This window comes from Amyelois transitella, chromosome Z, assembly GCF_032362555.1.
Source record: "Amyelois transitella isolate CPQ chromosome Z, ilAmyTran1.1, whole genome shotgun sequence".
NCBI lineage: Eukaryota > Metazoa > Arthropoda > Insecta > Lepidoptera > Pyralidae > Amyelois > Amyelois transitella.
In genome coordinates this window covers 7,180,598-7,205,201 of record NC_083535.1, presented here as the reverse complement: position 1 = coordinate 7,205,201, position 24,604 = coordinate 7,180,598, and the positions used below count along the sequence as shown (strand labels likewise).

Below are 24,604 nucleotides of genomic sequence, written 5' to 3'. Positions count from 1 at the left end.
CCTGATCATTTAGGTTTCAAGGAATGTTACTTACGCTGTTTATTGTACCTACGTCGTCTTCGATTAACTATTTATACCTACTAAACATCTATTATGTACGTGATGTAAGTACCTAAGTATAAGTACAATGTGTTACAGATTTACAAATAAAGTGATTATCTATCTATTTTATTATATGTAGCGAATCCCGCCTGACCTTCGCCACCCTTGCAGGAGAATCTAATCTACGTTGGCTCATGGCAGAAGTGGCACTAGATGTATGAGCTTTATAAAGAAATGGTGTGTACCGGGAAACATACGGCACAAACAAATGCATGTTTTCAAAGTTGAGCTATCCAAAAATTCAATATAAACTAAATTTGAGAAATTAAATATTTATTATGATGTCACTATTTATTAATTTCCAAAAAAATTAGGGCAATGATTATTAGTCAGCCAATGCTGGCCCATTGCCAATGGCTCCATACGTAGCATCAGTGTGTATATGTAACCGTGAAAATAAACTTCTATGAATAAATTCACACGTTACCCGCGATTCAGTATACGTCTGAGACTCCGTCACGTACGCTGACTTTAACCTTGAAATTGTTTATTTTTTAATAGGTTCTTCTAAACAGTCAAGCTGGCGCATCAATTTTGGATATCGTACCACCCCCCTCCTGGTAAGACAAGTATCAACTATTTAATGCCCAGAACATATTCATTGTACCTACCATGTTTTGAACTATCTTTTAATTGTAATTCATCTGATAAACACGCATTCAGGCTGGACTTAGCAAAAGTTAATGCAAATCTTATCGTGAACGTTTACAAGACATTGTCTTCTAAAGAAGATATATATTAAGAATATTGTTTTATTTTAACCTACGATATTTATAGAGCGGAATTACTTCCGCTAATAATAAACTACACTGCTTTTTTTCCAAGATAATTTAAATTGATTGAATTGATATTAAATTGAATTAACCGTACAAGTAATGCGGTTAATTTCATTAAGATCCTTGTTGTAGGAACAAAGCACACATCTAGTGGGGACGACACGCCCCCTATACCAGAAGAAGAACTTGAGCAACAGAAAATTGAACATGAACGTCAAATGCAAAAGGTAAGTAAAAACAAAGGAATTCTTTCAAAATATAACTTTCGAAAACTTAGTAACTTAACCGAAAATATCATAGAATATAATATATCATTTTTAGGTTCTTTTAAACTCTTGCATTTCGTTATAATGGTAGACGAAAGAGTAACTTTCACACCACCACTCATGGTTTTATCAACCTTCCGGTTACACGAGCCGAATCATTGGATGGTAGCGTCGCTCTCATGTTTGCTTTCTTCTACAGAGCACCCTCTCTTTTTTGCAGGGAGTTAACCTGCAAAATCTCTTTACTGATCATTTAGTACTGTATTATCACCCCCTATTCTGTGATTATGAGCTTAAATATTATTTCTCAGGAAAAGGAGGAACAAGCCAGAGAAGCCGAAGAAGTGGCACAACTGGACAAGGAACTATTACATCAGCGAGCTATCGAGGCAGAGGAGGAACAGAAGAGGGAGGTATATTTATCTAAGAACTTAAGTTTTACTTACTACTCGTACATATGAGAATCAAAATTTTAAAGAGCAGTTGAAAAGCCGAGAAACAATAAATTTATAAGTAAATTCTTCACACCACGTAACCTTCAAAGATCAAAAACGTTTCATTTAAGTAACTCAACGTAAAGTAAAACATTGTATCCTAAAGATTTGAAAATTCTATGAGACTTCAGAATCAACTTCGCGTGGTAGCTTGTTTGACTTGTGAAACTAGTAGGAATAAAATAATACTGATGTAGCATTTAAATTTATGTACAAAAACTAAACTGTCTGTTTTATAAACATTTTTTGCAAGGCTATTGAATTAAGAACAAGCCTGATAACTTTGTGACCCTCGAGCGGGCAGCTATCTTGCGCAGCGTATTGCTATTGCAATACAGCGCGGGAATGCTGCCTGCGTGATGGGAACCCTTCCAAGAAGTCAAAATTTAAATAATATTTTTTGTACTTTATAATGTAGAATAGTTTTTTCTTTTTAATTATTAAATAATATTACATATATTTATTCTTAAGTAATATTATAGTTCGGCCTAGTTTGGTAAGTTTTAGTTTATTGTTAATAAAGTTATTAAAAAATGTCTTTAAAAAAATATAATACAAATAATCCATAGATCGCAGAAGCTGTGGAGGGCCTCCGAGGGATGAACACTTCGTGGTCGCACCATGGACTGTGTGACTTGCAGCGCCAAGCGGCGAGATGGCGACACAGCCGACCATCCATACCAGATACAGCCAGGCCATATAAGGTATTTTGTCAAAAGGATGTGTGCCGCCTTAAGAGATTTACTAGAAATGCACCGGTGCAGGGAAATGGTCCACTCCATGATACACCCTTATGCTTAACTTGACTATTAGATAAGACATTACACTATTAAGCGAAGTAATCACTTGAGTCGGTCACCCTTGTCAATCTTATAAAAATATCTAAAGTAGGTACATATCTTAACACTGCTCCTTTGTATAAGTAGTCGTAGGTAATTAAGAAAAAGTATAAGTAGAAGAAGATGGTAAACAACAACACTGTTTGATAAGACCAGAAAATATTCTACACAAATTAGACACATAGAACTATCATTCAATTTAATTAACCAAGAACCATCTCAATTAAAGTTGATTAGAAATTAGCCGTTATCAACCTGTCAAAACAAAGTTTAGTAGCAATCGTGTCAACACAAAATTTTGCGGAAATCATTGTAAAATTAACATTTCAGAACCGATGTAAATATTATGTTAGCATTGAATAATTATGCAAATAAGTGCGTGAAACTATTCAAGTGAAAAACTCTTGTTTGTCGTGAGGATCGAATGCTGACCGTCGGGGAAAAATGTCGTCTATATCGTTCCATACGTAACAACTTTTTTTTGTTATAATTTACCTATTAGTTTATTTGTTACTAACTAGAATAGTTTTTAGGGTTTTCTAGCAACCAAAATTAATTATGTCTTATATACCTACCTATGCCCAGGCTTAATGGCTATACAAAATAAAATTTTAAAAAATTGTTTAATGAGTAGAATGAACAAACAAACATACGTATGAACAGATAAACCGACAGGATTTATTTCCTTTTTATTATGCTACTGTTATTTCTAAATCACATCCAATATTTATATTTCAATTTATTAAATAGACAGACAAAGTTTTCCTCCTGTTTTGTAACATGTATTAACGACACTGTAAAGAAATACGAAACTATCTGCTCGAAGTTTACAAAGTCAATTTTTTTTATATCTTTAACAAGACGCATGAGAAATTAAAAAAAAATAAGTACAACAATTTTGACCATTATATAAAAATTTAAAATGCTTATTATACGCCGCTGAAAAAATGCATCTTAACCTTATGATGTCTATATTATTTCACTTTAAAGCACAAAAATGCAGAATAATATCCATTTCCACGCCAAGTTTCTCAGCACTACCAATCATTCAATTTCGGTCGACGTAAAGTAAAGCATTGCCTCCCTAGAGAAGTAAAGTTCTGTGGCACTCCCGAGTGCCAATTGAATATCGAATTTTCCAAGTGCATCGTAGGAAATCACGGAATATGCTAAGAAAAGAATATGACATTTTAGAGAGGAGATTTTCTCTAAAGGCGCGACAAGAAGAGCTTGCGAGTGTGGATTGAAATATAATTTTTAATAATTTTAAATTACCTTGGTACAAATGGTGGAAAAAGATATGTACATTTTTCTGCTGTTATTTAAGTGATATTATGATCTAGCAGTAAGAGATTATGACCAATTCTAATAATTGTAATTTTAGAACTATTCTTCGACAACGATCCAGTTCAATCCAACGAAACTTATATTAAATCCATACTTTATTTTAAAAATTCGCTAGTCTATCTGTCTAAGGTAAAAGTAGTCTATAAATAAATTAGTAAAGGCAAATAGATACAATTGTAATTAAGTCATTTTTTTATAGAGTGCCCTGAAAAAAGCGTGTAGTGCTCAGTTGACTAAACCACAGTCCAGTCAGAGCATTATCAGTGAAAATGACGGAATTTTCATCAACATGTCGAGGATAGGACCACGGAGAGGTAATGATTATAGCCTTAGCATTTTTTTCTTATTCATAATTCATTCCTTGATCATAAGAATGATCCTAAAATCATAAGAATTATCTCTGAATAAATTATGAACTCCAATAACAAACTGCCTACATAGAAAATATATTAAACAAAGTGAAGTCATAAACACAAATAATCACGACTTTGACCCTTGCAGGGTAGTCATAGCCAACAGTCTTGAAAATACTGAAAGGCCTACGTTCAGCTATTGGCTTAATGATGGAATAGAAATTCAAATAGTGACAGGTTGCTGGCCCATTGCTTTCAAGAAAAACCCCAAGTTTATTATAGAAAAATATTATACAAAATTGTGTATAGATACTTAATAATTAATAATATATATATTTCTTTTCCAAAGATGCCTCTTTGGATAGCGACGCTTGCTGTGGAACCCCCGGGTGCACCGCCACCCCCAACGCCAGGGATTGGAGAGCTTCGGCCAACGATATTAGCCTTGGACACTTAGTTCGGGCCCCATCGTGCCCTGGGTAGGTTGCTTTTCAAAGTTATTTTAACTTCATCGCCCTCTTGCCATTAGTCCTGGATTCTTGTCTGGTAATCATAACATGAAGTGGCTCCCGCTTAACTTCCGCAATCTTTATAAGTGATCCTAACCCGTTTGCATTATTAACCATCGAGCTTGCAAAACTAATAATAAAGGTATCGTACTATCACTTTATCTTTTGTCACCTGTGGGGTGGATTAAGATCCACGACGGAGCCTATTCAAAAGTATCCACCACAGGGATGCCAACAGAAAACTCAAGTTTTATGGAATAAAAACTATAATAGGTAAGTTAGCACTATTTAATCCACAGTATGAATTTTAAAGACGCCATTTTATTATGCCATAACCCGAAATATAACAGTCTTCATCGATTACGAATCACTTCAAAATATCAATACGTCCCACCTACATGTTGTATTCAGCGAACCCGGATTTTAAAAATTGATAATGCAGCCGGGAATATGCTATGTTAATAGAATTGAATACCACTCATTCATCGGTCTCTTTGTTATTGAATCAAAAATCACAACCGAAGATTTTTTTTGTGTGGCGAGAATATATGTATGTACTTTGAAAAAATCCTATTTACTACAAAAAGGAAAAAAAAATTCATAGCTATATATTGTCTTGCTTTCTGATTTTTTTTATAAATCGAAAAACTTCATAAAGGTATCGCAACAATATTAATAAAATCGAACAACGACCATGCACATACATACTAATAATTTGCTAAAAATGCCTTGCAAGTGACAGCCTCAACTTTAGGGAGATTATTAATACAGACATCAGAGTTAGGTAAGTGAAATTTGGTAGAGCCCTTTCAAATTTTATGACTTTAAAATAATTCAAAACTAAATTGCTAACGCTAAAGTGCTATGTGGTACTTTAAAATGGGACCATTTCCATAGATGTCTTAAAAGGCGACCAAGGAGTAGGTTTACAAACTAAAGATTGTTTATTTACCCATCGAGGATTAGCACCCTGTAACTATTTGAATCTTAATTCCATTATTAAGCCAAAAAGCTGAACACGGCTTTTCAGTCTGTACGAGACTGTCGGCTCTGTTTACCCCGTAAGAGATAGAGACGTAACTATGGGCATATTATTAAATGCTGCGAAGACTTAACGAAAAAATTCACTGTTAAGTTTATTCAAATAAAAAAAAAAACATAATTAACAAAATAAGATGGTCAAAGTAACCAGAAGGGTTGCACCAATACCACTTAACACAACGACCGACATACGCTATGGAAATAGAATCGCGCTGAAATTGCAGTCAAAAATATTCCTTATGCCCATAGTGAACGGCACTTACAAAAGTGATAATCCTCAAAGCAAGGAGCAACAAGTGTCAGAAGGGGGAGACAGATCTTGATACTTACAGTTATCTACAATATCCCCTACGACATAAAATTTGGCGGGCATGTGATGACAAACGAAAAAGTTGCGTACCTTAAAAATATAATCAAGCACTTCCATGATCCAAATTTCACTTAAGCCGTTTAATCGTAACCGTCGCACGAGCTCAGGTTTATACCATCTCAAACAAATTGAATTCGATGGGAGCGCAACAATTTTAGCAGAAAATCGTTATAAATTTTATTTGCGATGACCGCGATTCGATGCTTCACCGCTCGCAGCTGCATATAGACTGCATCTTCCCTTATCTAGATACCTGCTTGTTCGAATGTTCCTTTATTATTTTATCTCTATGTACAAAGCCCTTCAGGTGTAGCTAGTATTTAAAAATTAATACAAAATATAAATTTAACATATAATTATTAAATTGCAGTTCAAAATAAATAGTTTGGCATTTAAAATCGTTTGATAGCATAAAATTTATTGCGCATTACAACGTCGCGAGTTCCTATATTACGCAGCTTCCCAGGATACCTAGGTACCTTCATCGATTTACAGGCACATCAGTGATGCATTACGTAAGTGCTGATTTCCTGCTCGCCGGCTAAATTAAAATAATAACAAAGAAACATGTTCAAATCAATAGTGAGATTTTTCATAACGAAAAAGAAAAACAATGGAATAGAAGACATGGAGATTGAAACATATGGGTAAGTATTTTGAATTTGTTTCGGCCATGATTCCGGGGTGAGTATAGAAATAGGTCAGGGCGTGCAGAGTGCGCAGGTCCGGACGGGTACCGCCGCACCTGCACCGCCCTGCGCCCGCCAGCGCCGCGCCGCCGCCGTCGCGACGTCGTCGCCGCGCAGTCCATGCTCCACTACGGACCTCTAACTTCGCAGTTTGCAGATCACCACCGCGGTACTCTCAGGCTGACGCGTACGTAGTCAATTCACATCGTTCCCGGTGAGTGAAATTCGACCTTGTTGATAAAATATTGGTCTCTTAGTGTCCACTCTAACACGACTGTTTAACTTTGACATAATTGTTGAATTTTTTCGTGAATATAGTCCAGTGCTTAGATGTTGCAGTGTGAATCACTCGACTTCGTAATATTACCTTTAGCGGTCTAGATGTTAGCGTTAGGACATGCATGCTTCTCTATGTTTACCTTACTATCCCTGAGTGTTAATAAGAGACAACTTGGGCGTGTTTACCTCGGGTTCCGTTCCGGGACCGGCGCATGGAGTCGAATGAACGTTTGATTACAATTAAGGTGTTTGTAGGGAGTTAAGATGCCGTTACTAAGCGTAGGAGCGGAATGAGGAGGCACGAGATGCAGTGCAAGGGCGCAGAGGCCGGCGGCGGCAAGGAAGGCTCGCAGATGTCTCGCAGCGAGTCCACGATCAGCCGCTGCACGCCGCACACGCCGCTCGGCCCGCCCGACAGTGCCAGCGTTGACTCCAACCCCATGCCGACCATATATCGGTAACTGGACACTTCACACTAGCCCGTTAGGAAAAACACGTATATTCACCCATAGAACGCGCTCACACGCTCGTAATCGCTTCAAAATAAGACTACAAAATTTGATATTATCGTAAACTATGTGATTCAAAAATTTGAGATAATCTACAGATAGGTTCTCCTTGTGATTTGAATAAAAAATAAGAAAGTATGAATATACGTATTTTACCAATGGGAAGTAAAGCCGAGAGCACACTCCGCCCGCATCGCGCACCGCGAACGTCGCATGCGAGTAGGTACCACCATAGAAGCCCTGTGAGTAAGCAAACTGTTAAAAACATTCATGTAGTCTTTCGTGAAAAGTATTGAATTATTAATTACATAGACTATTTATAAGGTTAATGAATATTAACAGTTTGCCGACCGCAAAGTGCATAGTTTTCCGAGCGCTTCGCTTACTCATGCTGATGCCGCCGGTCGAGAACTGCTGGTAAGTCTCAGGTACGTTTCCTCCAAGTTGTTGTCAACCCGTTGCTTCTCACCCGCCTTCTTAATAGCACACCTTTTCATATCCCCTCACTTTCTCTATCTAGCAAGCTTTCTTTTTATATTCTGATTAATTAAGCTGTACAAGTCGACAGTTCACTTTTTTCGGAACAGAGAATAGATAGATACCACGGCCTTATAATGAGATTTAAAATCCAATCCTCTTGATAGGATATTGAAGGTCAGATGGCAATCCTTTTCTGTAATAACCTGACTCTTGGGTCGTGTCTATCCAAAAAGCATGATAGATATGATAGTGGTTTATGATAACTAAAACAGTTGTCAAATAGTTTTGTAATAAAATTTTGTTAGAAATGAAGTAAGTAAGTCATCATAGATTACTTAGTTGTCGAATATTAGATAGATGATAGTAAAGTAAAAAATTACTTTGTAGATTAGAAAATATGGTAGTACATAAAACTAAGTTAAATAAATTAAATTGGCATAATTAATTTTTAAGATAATAGAACAAATGTTCATTGACGTGGACCCTAAAATGTATTTTTTTATATTGATTTAAATTAATAACAAAAATTAATATAGGCTAGGTATAGCTATCTAAATTCATTTAACGTACAGAAATTCACACTTCCAAACGTAAGGAACTATAAAGCGGACTATTTATTACTTATGGCTAGATAAATTTAGCACTAGTTTTATTTTTAAATATTTTTATTGTTCAGATGTCGCGCTCCAATAGCCTCGCTGGATTGTATGGACGATTTTAGTGCAAACTCGCAGCAAATGTTAGATCAAGGTAAGTGTAATTAAATCTTTCTTGAAGAAGCTATTTCACATCTTACCTACCTAAGAATTTACCATTCCATTTAGACTACATTTTTGCAAAGAAATAGTTTCTATTCTGCCGTGTAATTACGTGTATAAACTTTGCCATATCTTATCACAGAATTCAAAAAACATTCTCAGCAACCTTTGAACTTTAAAATTTTTGAACGGTTGAAAATGCAACCGTATAACGTAAAACTTGGCTTCAAACATTTTTTGTTCGTTCATATTTTAAATAATACAGCAAAACGACGGAGACAAATTCCTAAATTAAATGTCAAATATATAATAGTATCCAAGTGATACGACACACAGTTTCTATAGCAACAAATCGATGCGATACAAGGGCAGAATGCAGCGTTGGCCAAGGAATTGTGTCAAGGTCGGAGCCTGGCTGTGGATTTCAATTCTATGTATATGGAATGAATAGAAACTACCAGATGAAAATGGGAAATATCTTTCTTAACAACCACGAAAAACAATTCAAATTTTTATCGTACATACCAAACTTAAACTGAAGTACTGGTAACTGGTATTTCGTAGCATTCTCGTAGATGCGTACAAGTACAGTTCGCTTGATTGTTTCATTACTTTCAATTCAGCTTTAAGTTTAATTATAAAACTATGATTCTAAAAAAAAATTTTTAAAAAACCAATCTTGATCAAATATGGTAATCATGTAAAAAACACTTCAAGATCAAGGTCACAAGTGGACCGCGAGCTTTTCTCGGCGGTTCAGGACGGTTCTACCAAATCCAGGGGGATAATGTTTAATGTTAACTCACCATCAATTTGCTATTTAACAGCAGGGGAAATAACAGTTTCTCGGCACATGTCCACTTATATGGGAAATCACACAACTATGCCATCGGTGGTAACTCCTGGTCTGCGCTACAAGAACCTGGGCAAGTCTGGACTGAGAGTGCCCAATATTGGCCTGGGCATATGGACGATGCTAAATGAAGATTGCGCAGAAGATGTCATTATGACTGCAATTGAAAATGGAATTAATCTCTTTGATTTGTCGGAAGCTCATTGTGGTAATTTACTAATCATCTATCATCGTTATTAAAAAATATCTTCTTCCAGAAATAATTCAGAATTTAAATATTATTTTTGTTTTACAGCAAAGGGTGAGGTTGAATTAGGACGTATTCTTAAAAAGAGAAATGTCCGAAGGACAAGCATAATAATAACTACAAAAATTTATTGGAGCACAAAGTAAGTTTTCAATTTTAAAAATTAGGCACTCAAATCTAATCGTTCACCATGTTACAAAATTATTACAATCATCTCCCTAGACGGAGAAAGATATGAAATATTTATTTAGATATTTGCTAGTTATGCTTGAACTACTAATAGTAATTCAATGAGGTAAATTGATTCAATTTGCATTCAACTCTATGTGCTTAAGTTAAAAAATATGTACAGAAGTAAATGAAGTATCACTAGTTGTTTAAACTCCGATTGATTCATCCGTTTACTTCACTGAAACTGTCAAGTTAATGCAACAATAGTAGCATGGAAAATACAATATCAAGTTGTACTTTACATAAATGATTATAAATACAAAACAATTGACAACTTAGCGTAGGTAGTTTGTAGATGATACGTGCATCAAATCCACCGTTAATGCGAAGATTTTAATTAATTTTACTAATTTTATGTAATTTAGTGTTTGATATTTGTATTTTATTTTGTTCAAGTTTTGTATAAAGCAGTAAATAATATGTTTTGGTAACATTTTGATCTGTAGCAACTAGCGACTGCAGTAGCCTGGGTTTGTCATTGACTTCGAAACCTTAAATTAATACAAAGATGAGTTACTAATGCTTCATTGCTGGTAGATATACTGCTTATTTCACTGTTAACACTATGCTTAAATTAATGCTTGGCGCAGCTAGCACCTAATGAATTTTGAACTCTCATTCACTAGGTTTGCTCATACTAATAACAGGTCTGATGAGCGGGGATTGTCCCGTAAACATATAGTTGAGAGTGTGAAAGCGTCACTAGCTAGACTTCAAGTGGAATATATCGATGTGGTTCTATTACACAAAGTAGATCCTGTTTGTCCAATGGAAGGTAAAATTGTATTTGTTTTCTAATTATTCAAATTTAATTACTTATATGTACAATGTATTATTAACTTATATTTATATTTTACAGAATTAGTCCGAGCGATGAATTTTGTAATAAGCCAAGGATGGGTCATGTATTGGGGAACTGCACGCTGGTCACCTTCCGAGGTAATATTTATGACGAGTAGAAGATATAATGGTAATTTCTGGTTATATCTACTAAGTTTGCGATAAATGTTATATTTCAGATAATGGATGCCTACACAAATTGTCGTCAGTTCAATTGCATCACACCCATAATGGAACAAACAGAATATCACATGTTCTGTCGTGAAAAACCAGAGTTGTACATGCCTGAGCTATATCACAAAATTGGCGTTGGTAAGTCTTAAACTTATTATTGAGCAATGTAGTTAAGTAACCATTTATGTAACACTTTTATAGGTATTAATTGTTTACCAGGAATGATGGTCTGGTCTGCTATTACAACGGGCAAAGGCCTCGGCCGCGAGGAGATCACTGGTCTCTTTGCCAAATCGCGCTTCAATAGAAAATATAGTACTTTCAGTTGGTGCGAAGAAGATCTCGCTGTGCCTGAAGTAAACTTTGACTCTTTATCACCTTTATCATGTTTTCACTTCTTTTGTTTATTTAACTTTTCACTATTTTTTTTTACAACGCCGGCTTTATTTTCATTCTCTTCCTGGGTTCAAATTGTTTATTTTCGAGCTCCCTTTCTCACTCATCACATTGCGTTCTCGAATCCGTTTGCCTTGGTACCAAACCTTGGAAACAATCATATAGTCTGTAGTCATAATATAAAATAACATGTAAGTGATACTTCCAATGTAAAAAAAATATTCGCGACTATTTCACGGTCACCTTCCTGCCAGAAACTCTGGAAATATTTGATTCACTACTTAAGTACCCAGATCCTATCCTTTCCTAAGACATCTACAGGAAAAGATGAAGTGACCTTATTCTTCAGTGAAAACCGTAGGATTCGTTTGTACCGTACTTTACTGGCAAATAAAATATACAGTGCTCATGCTTTTTTCATGGCGTTGCTTCATGGTAATAATATGTAGGACAAGGTAAGAAATTTTATTTTACATTTCACTAGTTTATAGCTTAATAATTGCGTTTTTTTATAAGTATTTCTGTTACAAAAATTCATTGCCTTTACTATATTTTTTATGTACCTAGATGCGGAGCTCCGGCAGCAAGGAGCAACTGACTGGGGAAGAGCCAAGGACTTACGGCGACAAACTCCGCGACTTGTCCAACCTCGCCAATTCTCTCAGTGCGTTATGTAGTCCTCTTACTATGTCATTATTTAGTTCTTTTAAGTTCCGGTTTGAAGCAATGCAAGTATTTTAATAGCCGAATAGCGGAATCGCATACACTTTTAAAAAGGTAAATTAAATGTTGATTACGCCAAAAACTTTTATCTAAGTAATTGCGTCATTCAATTACGGATAATATATAGTGGGGTACGAACATTATTACAATTATGGAAAAAAATTACATTATCTATAAAGACCTTAATATTTTTGCACGTATTTTAGTCGAAATATAAATATTATGTTCAAAAATTTATGGTTTAAATTCCAGATTGCTCCATGAGCCAATTGGCAGTTGCTTGGTGTTTGAAGAATGAGTCAGTTAATTGCTTATTGTTGGGGGCAACAAGCGTAGAACAGTTCAAAGAGAATATTCATGCTTTACAGGTATTAAACTAAAATTTTAATTAGCTTCTGGTATGGTCAAGAGTTCCCCTTAGCCGACGAGCTAAAATGAATAAATTGATTATTGAATTGATTTAATAAATTGATATGGTGATGATGCAAAAGAAGTATGCCGGGATCGTGTCATTTGGAAGTCTTTTTGCCTACCATTCTGAGAAAGGAACCCGAGCACAAACCACGTAGTATTTAAATAGATTAAAATAAAGTTACAGTAGACGACTGTTAGTAATTATATAACTATTATATAATTACTAACAGTCGTCTACTATATAATATTAACTAAGATTTTATGCACTGAATTTTTAAGCATAATTTAAGTATAATTTTCAAAGAAAATTTACCATCTCTTTTCAGATTGTGCCGCAGTTGACGCCGTCGGTGATGGTGGAGATTGAGAGGCTATTGTCCAATAAACCACAGCGGCCTCCCATGGTCTCCACGCTGGCAATGCGCAACCAACAGAATAATAATACTGTTCGAGTGGACATGACGTAAGTTTCTTATTAGCTAATCAATTACATACTATATTTATAAAAATAATACACTCTCTCTAAACCTGGCGCGTTCCCAGTTGCACCCTATGCCATACTTAATAATACACGGTGGACATATAAGTTGATATGAGACTGTAAAAGTGACACCTACATGAACTAAAATACTTTAGAATCTGACCTATTTTTATTTCAATACAAAAATGTAAAATTTACTGAAAACATTGAAAATGTAAATTAAAATAAATAAAAATAAACACAAGAAAAGTCTACAAAGGTTTATTTCTTTTTATATCTGCTGTTGTCCGTTACTTCGCCCGCCTCAAAAGCTAACTGTTTAAATACATATGTTATTCGAATGTCTAAACTTTACCTAATACTGCAAAGTGTATCCTTACAAATTATTTATAATTTTAATAGGAATATTTATTTGAACAATTTGGCATTTCAGCGGTGCCACCACATCAGGAACTGGGTCACCGAAGCCCGAGGGTGACAACGCTGTGGAGGGCGAGTCTGCTACCCCCGGGAAAGAGTCCGGGCGGGCCTTCTGTGAGATTCAGTGACCGTGGTGGCGGGGAAGCACTGACTCTGCTTCCAAATCTAGTAAATCAAAGGTGTCGGCAGTACGTATGGAAATCACCTAGTTTTATGTTGCACGCTATACTATGTTGAATAAAAAATCAAAGTGCGTATAGCCCTATTCTATAGGCACATAAATAAAAGTAAACCATCATGATACACCTGTTTTTGTAGAAAAATACATTTAAAGGCATGGACATGGCTTTAATAATTTAAAGCCGTGAGAAAAAAAAAGAAAATTAAATAACAGACGCATAAAATTACTTTTGCAATAATCATACTTTATTTGAGAAATGTATAATTTGATAATTTATAAGACATTTCAAAATTGTTTACTTTTATTTAATTACCTAGACAAATGGAGTATAATAATTTTTTTTTTGAAGATTGGCGGGCCATTATGAGGGCCAGTCAGTGTATTTAGTATGTATATTTTCATTCGTGGTATTGCTTATATCATTAAAAAGATTACTTAACATGAAATAAGTAATGTATGTCGATCAATTAGTGTTGGTAGTATAATGATATTGTCCTTTTTTTAGGAATCACCAAAGGATAATAAACCTAAATATTTCTTAAACAATGCCGGCGAGGTTATAAAGCGAACAGGTAAATCTAATAATAGTAAAATTACTAATAATATGCGTTCATATACTCTAAATAACACAGGTTTTAATGTACATGTACCATTAATTGTCGACGTTTCTATCGCGTTTCATTGGCCGTGGTTATGACTTAACTTTTAACGATCCATAAAGTGTATTATTGAGATATCTAAGCTCAGCGAAATCTTCATCTTCTCAAGTTTATTTTTTCTCCTAACTGTGTTATTTACAGAAAAATGGCAATGTTATTGCAAAAGTTTTAAAAATACTGACAGATCATAATTTTTAGAACAAGATGGGGTATCGACGGATATAGTAGTGTCAGTGTCCTCACTGAAAGGCAAGCAGCCAGCCAGCGGGGGCAGCAAGGTGAAGAAATCCAAGACCGACACGGCTCGCCCGCGGTCCGCTTCTTTACAAAGGTCGTCTTCAGGACAACTCTCCGCCTCCCGCGACCGTCGCAGATCCCGACTAGATCTGTCGTCTCCAGCAGACATTTAAGCCTGTAATGAAAACATTTGTAAGTGAAACACTGGATTTCCATAAAATCTCGCAAAATATATGGATTAAAATTACGATGTCATTATGTTATCTCTCTTTCATAGAAAAAATTCATAGAAATCAAATGATTATTTTGCAAATGAAAGCGAGACACAACGTTCTGAACACAGACAGTCGTAAGTAAGTAGCTAATCAATAAAACGTCAATGTGAAAAATATAGAAATCTTTTGTAAAATTTCTATAGGAAAATGACAAAACAAATAAATAATTGCATTTACAAATGCTTCCATGGTTTACTAAAATCTTATGAGCGCAACCTCTCAACGAAAAGGTGTATTTTTGTACTGTTATCAAACAGCAAATAGCTGTAGCTATTCGTGAACTAGAATCGTGATTCGTAAAATTTAGAAACAGGGAAGTACTTACGTATGTTCTATGCTTGTAAAATGGACGATAAAGAAACCCTTGGTAAATAGTTAACATCTAATTAATGTGTGTATATGTACTATAGTTAAAGGTTATAATAAACCAGGATAGTTTTTAACCTTTTATGATGTAGTAAAATACTATCAGTGTATACCTTCCTACAATTACAAACAATCTTATGATGTTTTCCTTAGAAAATTAAAGGCGGCATGTTCTTTTGGAATGTATCCATTAAAAAACTTGTAGTTCGATTTTTAGGCTAAATATCTCGACTTTACGACTTTTTAAAATTGAATGGTTCAAATTGGGTATTGTAACGAATTCTAATGATTCCTTTGAACAATCTAGGTTCCGAAGCTAAGTATTTTGTACTCACTAGATTAATTAATGACTTCTCAATATGATATTGCTTCCACAGACTCGCACTTCCTCTAACTAACTCTGGCTTAAACATATTTTAATTCCTGCATGCTTTCCATAACGATGTCAATTTAAGTACCTAACATTTGTAATAGTGAGCACCACGTTAGAAGTTTCATAGTTTATGGATTGTTATGCTGACGTAGACATTTCGATAAAATATTCACGTTAGTATGCTAAATAACTAATATAGAGATATATATTTTTGTAATGTGCACTTGCATTTATAATATTTGTATTGGTAGATTGATCTAAGCCACAGTCGGTGGCCTGATTTGTTGGTTTCGACACAATAATCGGTACCTATTGTAATCCTTTTGACATCAGCGCTTCAATAGGTCCGCTAGCATTAGGCCCTAGGAGTAGACGCTCCACAAAATGAAATTACTACCACGCGGTAGATACATTCAAGTCGCAATTTGCATGCATAGGCTTTTTGATATGATTTATTTGATGTGGTAAAAGTAACATTTTGACCTTTTTATACAAGTACAGTTTAACTTACTTAATTTTTAGAATTATCTATTTATGACATTATAAATTGTAGTTTCTAGGTATTTAAGTATCAAAATTAATTTTATTACAAATTTGTTGTCTATAATTTTATATTCTTAATGTTGTCTTAATCGTCATTAACGTAATACACTTTGTCAGATTATTGTTATACAAATGTTAAACAGTAATTAGTATATAAGAAACATACTTTCCTACTAGATTATTTCACCACGTTCTAAATTGTTTACAAACTTTGTTAGCAGCTATCTCCATCGTTTACATACAAACGTTTCAAAATAAAATAAAAAGTATACTTTGCCAGTGTATTGATCTAAGTATTTTTGTTAATTTAATGAAGTATGCAGATATCGTGACAAGTGGAATTATGTAGTCTATGCCTACTCTTCCAGGAAAGAGGTATGATTTTATTTATGTTTAATTTAATGAAATCGTCAAATAACAACAGCCACTTTTTTTTAACCCATTCACTATTTACCATCAGTTTTGGTTTCACATAATTTGGATTACATTGGCAAAGTTCTGCTTTCCCATTTGTAAGATTTGAAGTTCTCTAGCTTAGTCGTATTTTCATTTTTCAATCGTGTTATCACTAACTTACACACATTTTCATCAATCTGTCTTGTAATTTAATTGTTATGTATGCTAATGAATATGTATGGTACAAATTGTTATGATGAGTGATATAAAATGTAGTGAAATATATGTAAAATACTAAAACATATATATAAAATTTGTTAAAAAAATAATATTTATGCACATAATATTAGAGTTCATATTTTGTCATATATAAATGTTCAATGGTGTGATACCAGCTAAAATAGAGTGGGTTTATTTATACATATTGTTAAATCTGCATCAGAAAAGCGTACTGCTTAAATGTCCACAAATACATGTATGTTAAACAACATAAAAATATCAACAAATACATACATGTATGTAAAACATCATATTTTTTTTATATTAACACATTGTGTCAAATTTTTGTGTGAATGTCAAACTTGAAGAACACCCGTAAGACTAAGTATATATGCTTTCCACTGCAAGTTTGATTTACCTATCGAGAAATATTAATACAATTTACATACCTATCCCATTTCGTACTGCAAAAATATTCAACACATTATTAGGATCCTACCCGTATGGAACTTTTTCACTTCTAAGATATTCATATCAATACATTTAAATTTACATTCAGTATTATAATATTTATCTACGCGGCTTAGAATACTATGTTTAAATGTTTAAGCCAGTAAACATACATGATAATTGACACAATTATGAAATAAAGTATGCAAAACAATTACAGTGGTATATTTTTCCCTGAAATTATAATACCTACGTTCAGTTTATATCAATGATTAAATATTAACTAGCGACATGCAATGGGTTCGAAATTATTTTTTGTTTAAATGGAAGGCCGTGTGGTTCCCGGCACCAATATCAAAAAGAATAGGGCCACTCCATCTCTTTCCCATGGATGTCGTACAAGACGACTAAATATATATATATACGGGACAAATTACACAGATTGAGTTAGCCTCGAAGTAAGTTTGGGACTCGAACTAAGGGATAGGCTTACAAACTTGAGATTCTTTTTTTAGGCGATTGGTTAGCAACCCGTCACTATTTAAATCTCAATTCTATCATTAAGCCAAATAGCTGAACGTGGCCATTTAGCCTTTTCAAGACTGTTGGCTCTGTCTACCCCGCAAGGGATATAGACGTGACCATATGTATGTATGTATGGACGGGCGGTTTCAGTTCTAAATATTCGGTTCAGTTCAAAAAATCGAAATTATCTTTCCGTTCCGAAAGAAGGTTATCTTAAGAAAATATATCTTAAAATTTCAAAACGTTAAAACGAACGATTATTAAAAGATATGTACCTATATTTAGTAATTTAGTAAAAAACTAAAGTAAGGTATATCTTTTTCTGTAGTTACTGAGACGATTTCTATGATATCTATATTTATATTATATTATATTATAGCTCAGACAATCAAGGCGATTAATGAAAAAAATCTCGACCTGCTTGCTACGAGTGCTGCGACATGACACAGATAAATGTAGGTAGATGTGAATCTTAAATATCATTTCATTTCCTGATGACCGATCAGGTTTAAAAAAATTAGGTCCTCTGCAAGAAATTATCCATCCTGTTCAAAATCTTGATTGTTACTACGCTTTTTTTTTCATTTGGTAACAAGATGAATGAAGACACTACGTTATTTTTAAACGCGCGTCACCACGTCCACTCGTGATTAAAGTTACAAAGGTATTAGATATCGCCAGCGGACGACCGGAATCAGCGCTCCAACCGACACCGGTAACTAGCCAATTGCCCGTCTCATCCCTCCAATGGGACAGGCCGAGTCCGAGATCCTTCTAAGGATAAATATAGCAACGTCAAGCTACAAGTTCCGCTCGGTAAATGCCTATTGCACCGACATGGAGTAAAAGTGTCAGAGTGGACGGACGTGTGACCTGGCTCAGAGCTCCACACGTGTCCAAAATGACGGTGGTATACTTTGATTGGTTAGATTATCTCGTATTTGGAGCGATGCTGCTCCTTTCTGCGCTTATCGGCGTATACTTCGCCTTCTTCGCGAGCAAGAAGCAGAATACTACTGCTGAGTACCTTATGGGCGGAAAAACAATGGGCATGTTCCCTATATCGATGTCACTCATAGCCAGGTATCGCAATAATCCTTAACATCGCTTGCTGATATAATTATTATGTACGTATGTTTACGGCGTATGTATTCTTTCAGTTACATTTCTGGGATCTCGCTACTGGGACTGCCTGCTGAAATGTATACATACGGCACTCAATTGTGGACTATAGTACTATCCGAGTGGGCTGTATCATTGACCATAGCTATTGTTTACCTTCCTGTTTTCTACAATTTACAAATAACATCAACATATGAGGTATTTTGGTTAGGGGTTACTTGCGTACTTAGTATGCCTAACATACAATCTTTATTACCATAAGCCTAAAGTGATCTTTTGAATTATATACTATTAATAATAAACAAGGTGAAGTAAACTTAGTATACGCCATGATTTTTCTGTTTTTGACGATTCGTGCCATAATAAAAATAAAAAAAATATAGACGCTAAATGGAACTGATGCAGTATGTTCATATGAAGCAAATAAACATACGCAGAATCCTTGATAGGCCTCAAATGTTTATGTTTAATGAAATTTAAAATAAATAAGTAACTATCCCACAGTACTTTGATTTGTAGTTAAAGGTTCACTTTAATGTATTTACAGTACTTGCGACTACGATTCAGTCAAAATGTGCGTCTACTCGGGTCTGTAATATTCATAATCAAGATGTTATTATACATACCTATAGTGATATATGTTCCAGCATTAGCTTTCAGTCAAGGTAATGTTTTACAAGCTACCATTATTTTTTTTGCATTTTACTGTACAAAAAAAACAAGACTATATGATTTTTTTATTTTCAGTAACTGGAATAAATCTCCATTTAATTACACCTATAGTGTGTATTGTTTGTATATTCTACACTACTCTCGTAAGTATTTAAAAAAGTAATCTATTGTTCGGACATGTACGTACCTACAAATGTTCATACTGACCTTATTTTAACCCCTACCGAATCATACCAATTGCTTGTCTAAGAGCTATCTCATATCGAGGTCAACTAGATCATACATTGTTGAACTGCTGAGAACTACTAGGTAAAACAAATTATTTATATATAGAATGTTGATTAGCCTCCTTTTAAATTAAGACTGTAACTATGATTTTGAGTTCCTCAACCCTTGTGCGAAGAAATAATTCAAAAAGATTTAAAAACATATCACACACTTTAGTAAAGAAAGTTTTAACAAAAATAAGCATCATAAAAACAAAGTAATAATAATAATAAAAAAATCTGTTTATGCCTTAAATCACTATGTATGTATGTTTAATTTTATTCTTCCTTTTAGGGTGGGCTGAAAGCTGTCGTATGGACTGACACACTACAAACTGTACTTATGTACTTTGGTGTAATATTTGTCCTGGTATATGGCACGTGGAGACTCGGGGGCATAACTGAAGTTCTTCAAATTAACGATAAAGGAGACCGCCTTGATTTTTTCAAGTAATTGTCTTTTATTGTAATTTTATCACTTACAAACATATTACTTCTAACATACATGCAGATACAATGGACATCTTTTAAATTTCAGCATGGATCCTGATCCTACAATACGACATACGTTCTGGTCGACAGTCTTCGGTAATTATTTCAGTTGGTTAGCTTCATGTTCGGTTAATCAAGCGATGGTACAACGATGTCTTGCATTGTCCTCTCTCAAAAGAGCCAGGATGTAAGTTGTATTTTTTTATATTATTTTTATTGACTAACTTATAAGAATTTAATAAACTTTTCTATCGTAAATGTAGCATTAAAGTCAATAAATAACAAAACATGTTTTTAATTATTTTTCTTCATTTGACTTATGTTTTTTAGAACGATATTTATAATGGCTGCCGGCATCTTCATCATCGTCTCGTTATGTTGTTACACTGGCCTAGTCATATACGCCACTTTCGCCACCTGCGACCCTCTTACGACTGGGGCAATCAGAAAAAGTGACCAACTTTTGCCTTATTTCGTCATGACCATCACGGGATCCATACCAGCGTTGCCAGGAATATTCATGAGTGGTGTTTTCAGCGCCGCTTTGAGGTATAACTCCGGTGAAAATACGCTATAAGTTATACAACCCTATATCTATGTTAGGATTTTAATCCAACATCATTTCTTTCAGTTCAATGTCAACAGGACTAAATTCATTATGCGGTGTTATTTTTGAGGACCTCATAAGACCTGCGTATAACAAACCTATTTCGGAGCGCACAGCGAGTTTGATTATGAAAATAATTGTGGTTGTTATTGGTTTGTTATATACATTTTATATTTTTTTAAACATCATAAATTTTTGAACTATATAAAAACTAAACCGGGGACATTCTCCTTTTCAATTTGGATTCGCGTCCACTATTAACAATCCTGCAATATTTTTTATACAGTCATGAATCTTGTCATATTATCTTCTACACCACATATACTTACACTAAATTCATATAAATTACATTCATCATTATTAGTTGTGGGTTAACCAATTCCACTTTCTTGGTTTTCACTTTCAAGGTTAATTCGTACACAAAGAAAAACAGGCCTAACAAAATGACAAACATGTAGCTTTTGCTATTGAAATAACTACCTGTTAGCCAAGACTCAACTCATATTATTTTCTGTAATCATTCCGAGTTCAAAAATGGTTTTTCTGTTAATTATAGGTGCCGTTTGCGTAGCTTTAGTTTTCCTAGTGGAACACATGGGCGCCCTAATTCAAGCCGGTAAAAGCCTAGCCGGTATTACAGCAGGCAGCCTTCTAGGTCTGTTCTCTATGGGGTTATTCCTACCATGGACCAATGCTACGGTATGTTTCATTTTAAAATAAAAAAACAAATCGCCTAATGTTTCGGCGTTTTCGGAACGGAAGCACGTATTACTCACGTAGTTCGGCAATATCTAACATTCTAGCTGGTTTAATAAAGCTATACTACGATTAATTATGATTCAAAGTTTTTAAAAGATTTCTATTATATCTATCTAAAATAAATGACGACTACATTGCTTTGCCAACGATAAAAATAAATTAAAGCGACTGGATAGCACTGCAATTATATTAACTAATATGAACTATGTGACATGCCTATTCAACTCAATCTTATTTACATATGTAAGCAAATCCATAAATACTTTATACAAATTTTATTGTCACAACTTGTATATTTATAGGGTGCTCTTGTTGGAGGAATAACTTCGACTTTACTTGTTGGTTGGATATCCATAGGCACTCAAGCTGCCATGATGCGGGGTGATATAGTAATAATGCCTAAACCAGTTTCCATTGATGGTTGTCCTGATAACTTCACTTTGCCCACTACCTCAGCGCCACTGCCAGAGTACACGGTCGAATTTGATCGGTGGGTAATTCCTAATTTATAAAGGTCATTATTAAGAAAAAGCTACATCAGTTAGAACTACCATTAAAAGTCATATTTATCTCTTACGAGGTAAACAGAGCCAATACCCACAGGACTACATATAAGGCTATTATTAGCCGGGTGGCTTAACGCCCACAAAAAATACAATACCGTTGCCTATAAAACCCTGAAATTCATATGTTAGTGTTAAAGTAACTATATACGTAAAACTAAATTGAAATAATATCTAGCAAATAATTATATTATTTATTTATTTCAAATTCTTTTTAAATTCCAGGTCCGGTACATTTTTCTTGTACAGATTGAGTTATTTGTATTATACCTTTGTGGGGATGATTGTTTGCGTGTTTGTTGGTGTCGTCGTGTCATATTTCACTCAGCCTAATGATCCGGCTTTGGTAAGACTTCAGTTTATTCCTACTAGCGAAAGCCCATTGGCGGCGACGTTTGATTTCTGCGGGAATTTCGAGAAATTCTCTTTTAAACCGGTTTCGATTGGGGTGGGCTGTCCTTTAATATGTCAGTGAATAATAAAATATATATAACGTCTATAGTTGAGTTTCAGTATTCATAGTGACAGGTTGCCTGCCTATCGCTTAAAAGAAGAATCCCAAGTTTATAAACCTACCCCTTAGTCGCCATTTACGACATCCATGGGAACGAGAAGGAGTGATCCTATTCTTTTTTTTTTTGGTGCCGGGAACCACGCGGCACAATCAATCAGAGTCCTCTTCTATATATTGTGATTATTAATAAAATAACTATTACTCATTATCGATGTTTCTGTAGGATTCTGTTAAAACAAAAAAAATCCACTTCTTCCCAGGTGCACCGAGACCTGCTAACCCCGATGATCCACCGCTGGCTGCCGACGCAGAACCCGCACTGCCTGCGCCCGCGACTCACCCAGCACGACATCGAACTCACGCACGCCAGAGAGCTGGACCAGCTGCGATCACGCACGGCTTATACCGTTAGTTTTTATACAATGCTAGCTTTAACTGATTTCAAACTTTCGCGTTGCATTTACATTGATCATTGCAACATGATTCGGGACGACCGAAATACAATAAAGGTACGTTGCGTGTGCCTTTAATACCTGTAGTATTTAAATTGTGTACAAGCTTTTGTCAGGGGCTCAGCACGCTATCTAAAAATCCTATTAAAATTTCAGGATATCGCTTTTAGTAAACATTTTTACTAAATTTCTCTCTCTTTACCCAGCGGTTTGAGTTAATCTCCTAAATGTCAGGCAGTCAGACAATCAGTTTTTTCTTTAGATAAATATATATTGCCCAAGCAATATATAGTCCCTGAATAGATTTGACTCTGTTCACTCCGCTCAACTTTGAATTTAATATCGATACACCAACGTCATATACCTGACTTAAAAAACATCTATTCTCACCATTTTGAATGTAGGGCTTCAGATATCTCTTTCTGTGAGGATATTATAAGAAGCGACTTATCAACAGAAGCACTGACTATTCAACTAGCTAGTGCTTCAAACTGTAATTACTTTATCAAATCTATTTATAGCCTTCAACAGCTGTTACTTGCATGCCATTTTAGCGAAATTGAGCTTTAAAACCAAAGTCAAAGATCCTCGATCACGATACGTTATAATGAGTCCAAGAGAGAAGTGCAGTGATTTCGATCAATAACGGCTACTCACCCCAGACACGTGACATAACATCACGTGTAAGCTAATCTGTTTAGCATCACACTATACCTTTATTCTTCTTCATCCTCACATAAGTCCCAGTTACGTTATCTATCTGGTGTGGAACCCGGGGTTGCGTCCTTTAGTTGTCGTCGGTTCCGATTCTGGATTGAGCTTACCCGATACCTTAGTAAGATTTTTACACGAAGCGTCTCCTGTCTAACCTCCGCAACCTAAACCATATCGGATCATGGTAAACACTGAACTATATTAATCATTAACATGTTACTCCTAAATAAAAGGCGGTGAGGCATTTAAAACTGATAAAAGAATTGAGTGAAACGCCTGTATTTTATGTGAAAGCGTAACTCCCTGAAGGATTAATTACATCAGTAGTGGTTGTACATTTACAAATAATCCGTTGTATTTGACCATGATGGCAAGGTTTAAGAGGGTAAGAAGAGTATATGAACCTACTTACAAGTCATTAAGCTCTAATTTACTTTTCAGAAAGTGGACAGCTGCGGTCGCGAAACCAGTCGAATGAGTCGAAGAAGTAATTATTAAAGAGAAATATAGTTTGAGTTCACTATTTTTTTTATTATCAGCCTTTATATTATAATGGTAGATTGTTGCCTGGGGATTTTTCCACAATTTTTTTAGGGAAATTATAATCCAGAAGATTTGTTCTATCTCT

At 34.8% G+C, this 24,604-nt stretch overlaps 2 protein-coding genes across 4 annotated transcripts; both read left to right on the top strand.

Annotated features, from left to right (window-relative positions):
- Positions 1-458: 458 nt before the first annotated feature.
- LOC106134058 (voltage-gated potassium channel subunit beta-2) lies at positions 459-17,485 on the top strand. 3 transcript variants are annotated; one of them, XM_060953721.1, is made up of 19 exons: positions 459-662; positions 1,011-1,105; positions 1,456-1,557; positions 2,208-2,342; positions 4,024-4,138; positions 4,527-4,656; positions 8,731-8,804; positions 9,640-9,873; positions 9,961-10,054; positions 10,770-10,918; positions 11,003-11,082; positions 11,163-11,295; positions 11,359-11,513; positions 12,121-12,217; positions 12,529-12,644; positions 13,017-13,153; positions 13,605-13,779; positions 14,278-14,344; positions 14,630-17,485. In XM_060953721.1, the coding sequence occupies exons 2-17, from the start codon at positions 1,097-1,099 to the stop codon at positions 13,717-13,719; spliced, it is 1,875 nt and encodes a 624-aa protein (XP_060809704.1). In that variant the 5' UTR covers positions 459-662; positions 1,011-1,096; the 3' UTR covers positions 13,720-13,779; positions 14,278-14,344; positions 14,630-17,485. The 3 variants fall into 3 exon arrangements, with proteins under 3 accessions (XP_060809704.1, XP_060809705.1, XP_013189466.1); XM_060953722.1 differs by having other exon boundaries at positions 460-662; positions 10,791-10,918; XM_013334012.2 differs by having other exon boundaries at positions 461-662; positions 10,791-10,918; positions 11,377-11,513.
- A 1,231-nt stretch (positions 17,486-18,716) lies between these two features.
- On the top strand, positions 18,717-24,474 carry LOC106133768 (sodium-coupled monocarboxylate transporter 1-like). The gene is made up of 13 exons (XM_060953778.1): positions 18,717-18,898; positions 18,976-19,135; positions 19,485-19,602; positions 19,685-19,752; positions 20,171-20,325; positions 20,414-20,554; positions 20,698-20,916; positions 20,999-21,126; positions 21,531-21,673; positions 22,036-22,223; positions 22,522-22,642; positions 23,071-23,217; positions 24,418-24,474. Exons 1-13 carry the CDS (start codon positions 18,717-18,719, stop codon positions 24,472-24,474), a joined length of 1,827 nt encoding a protein of 608 aa, XP_060809761.1.
- Positions 24,475-24,604: the final 130 nt, after the last annotated feature.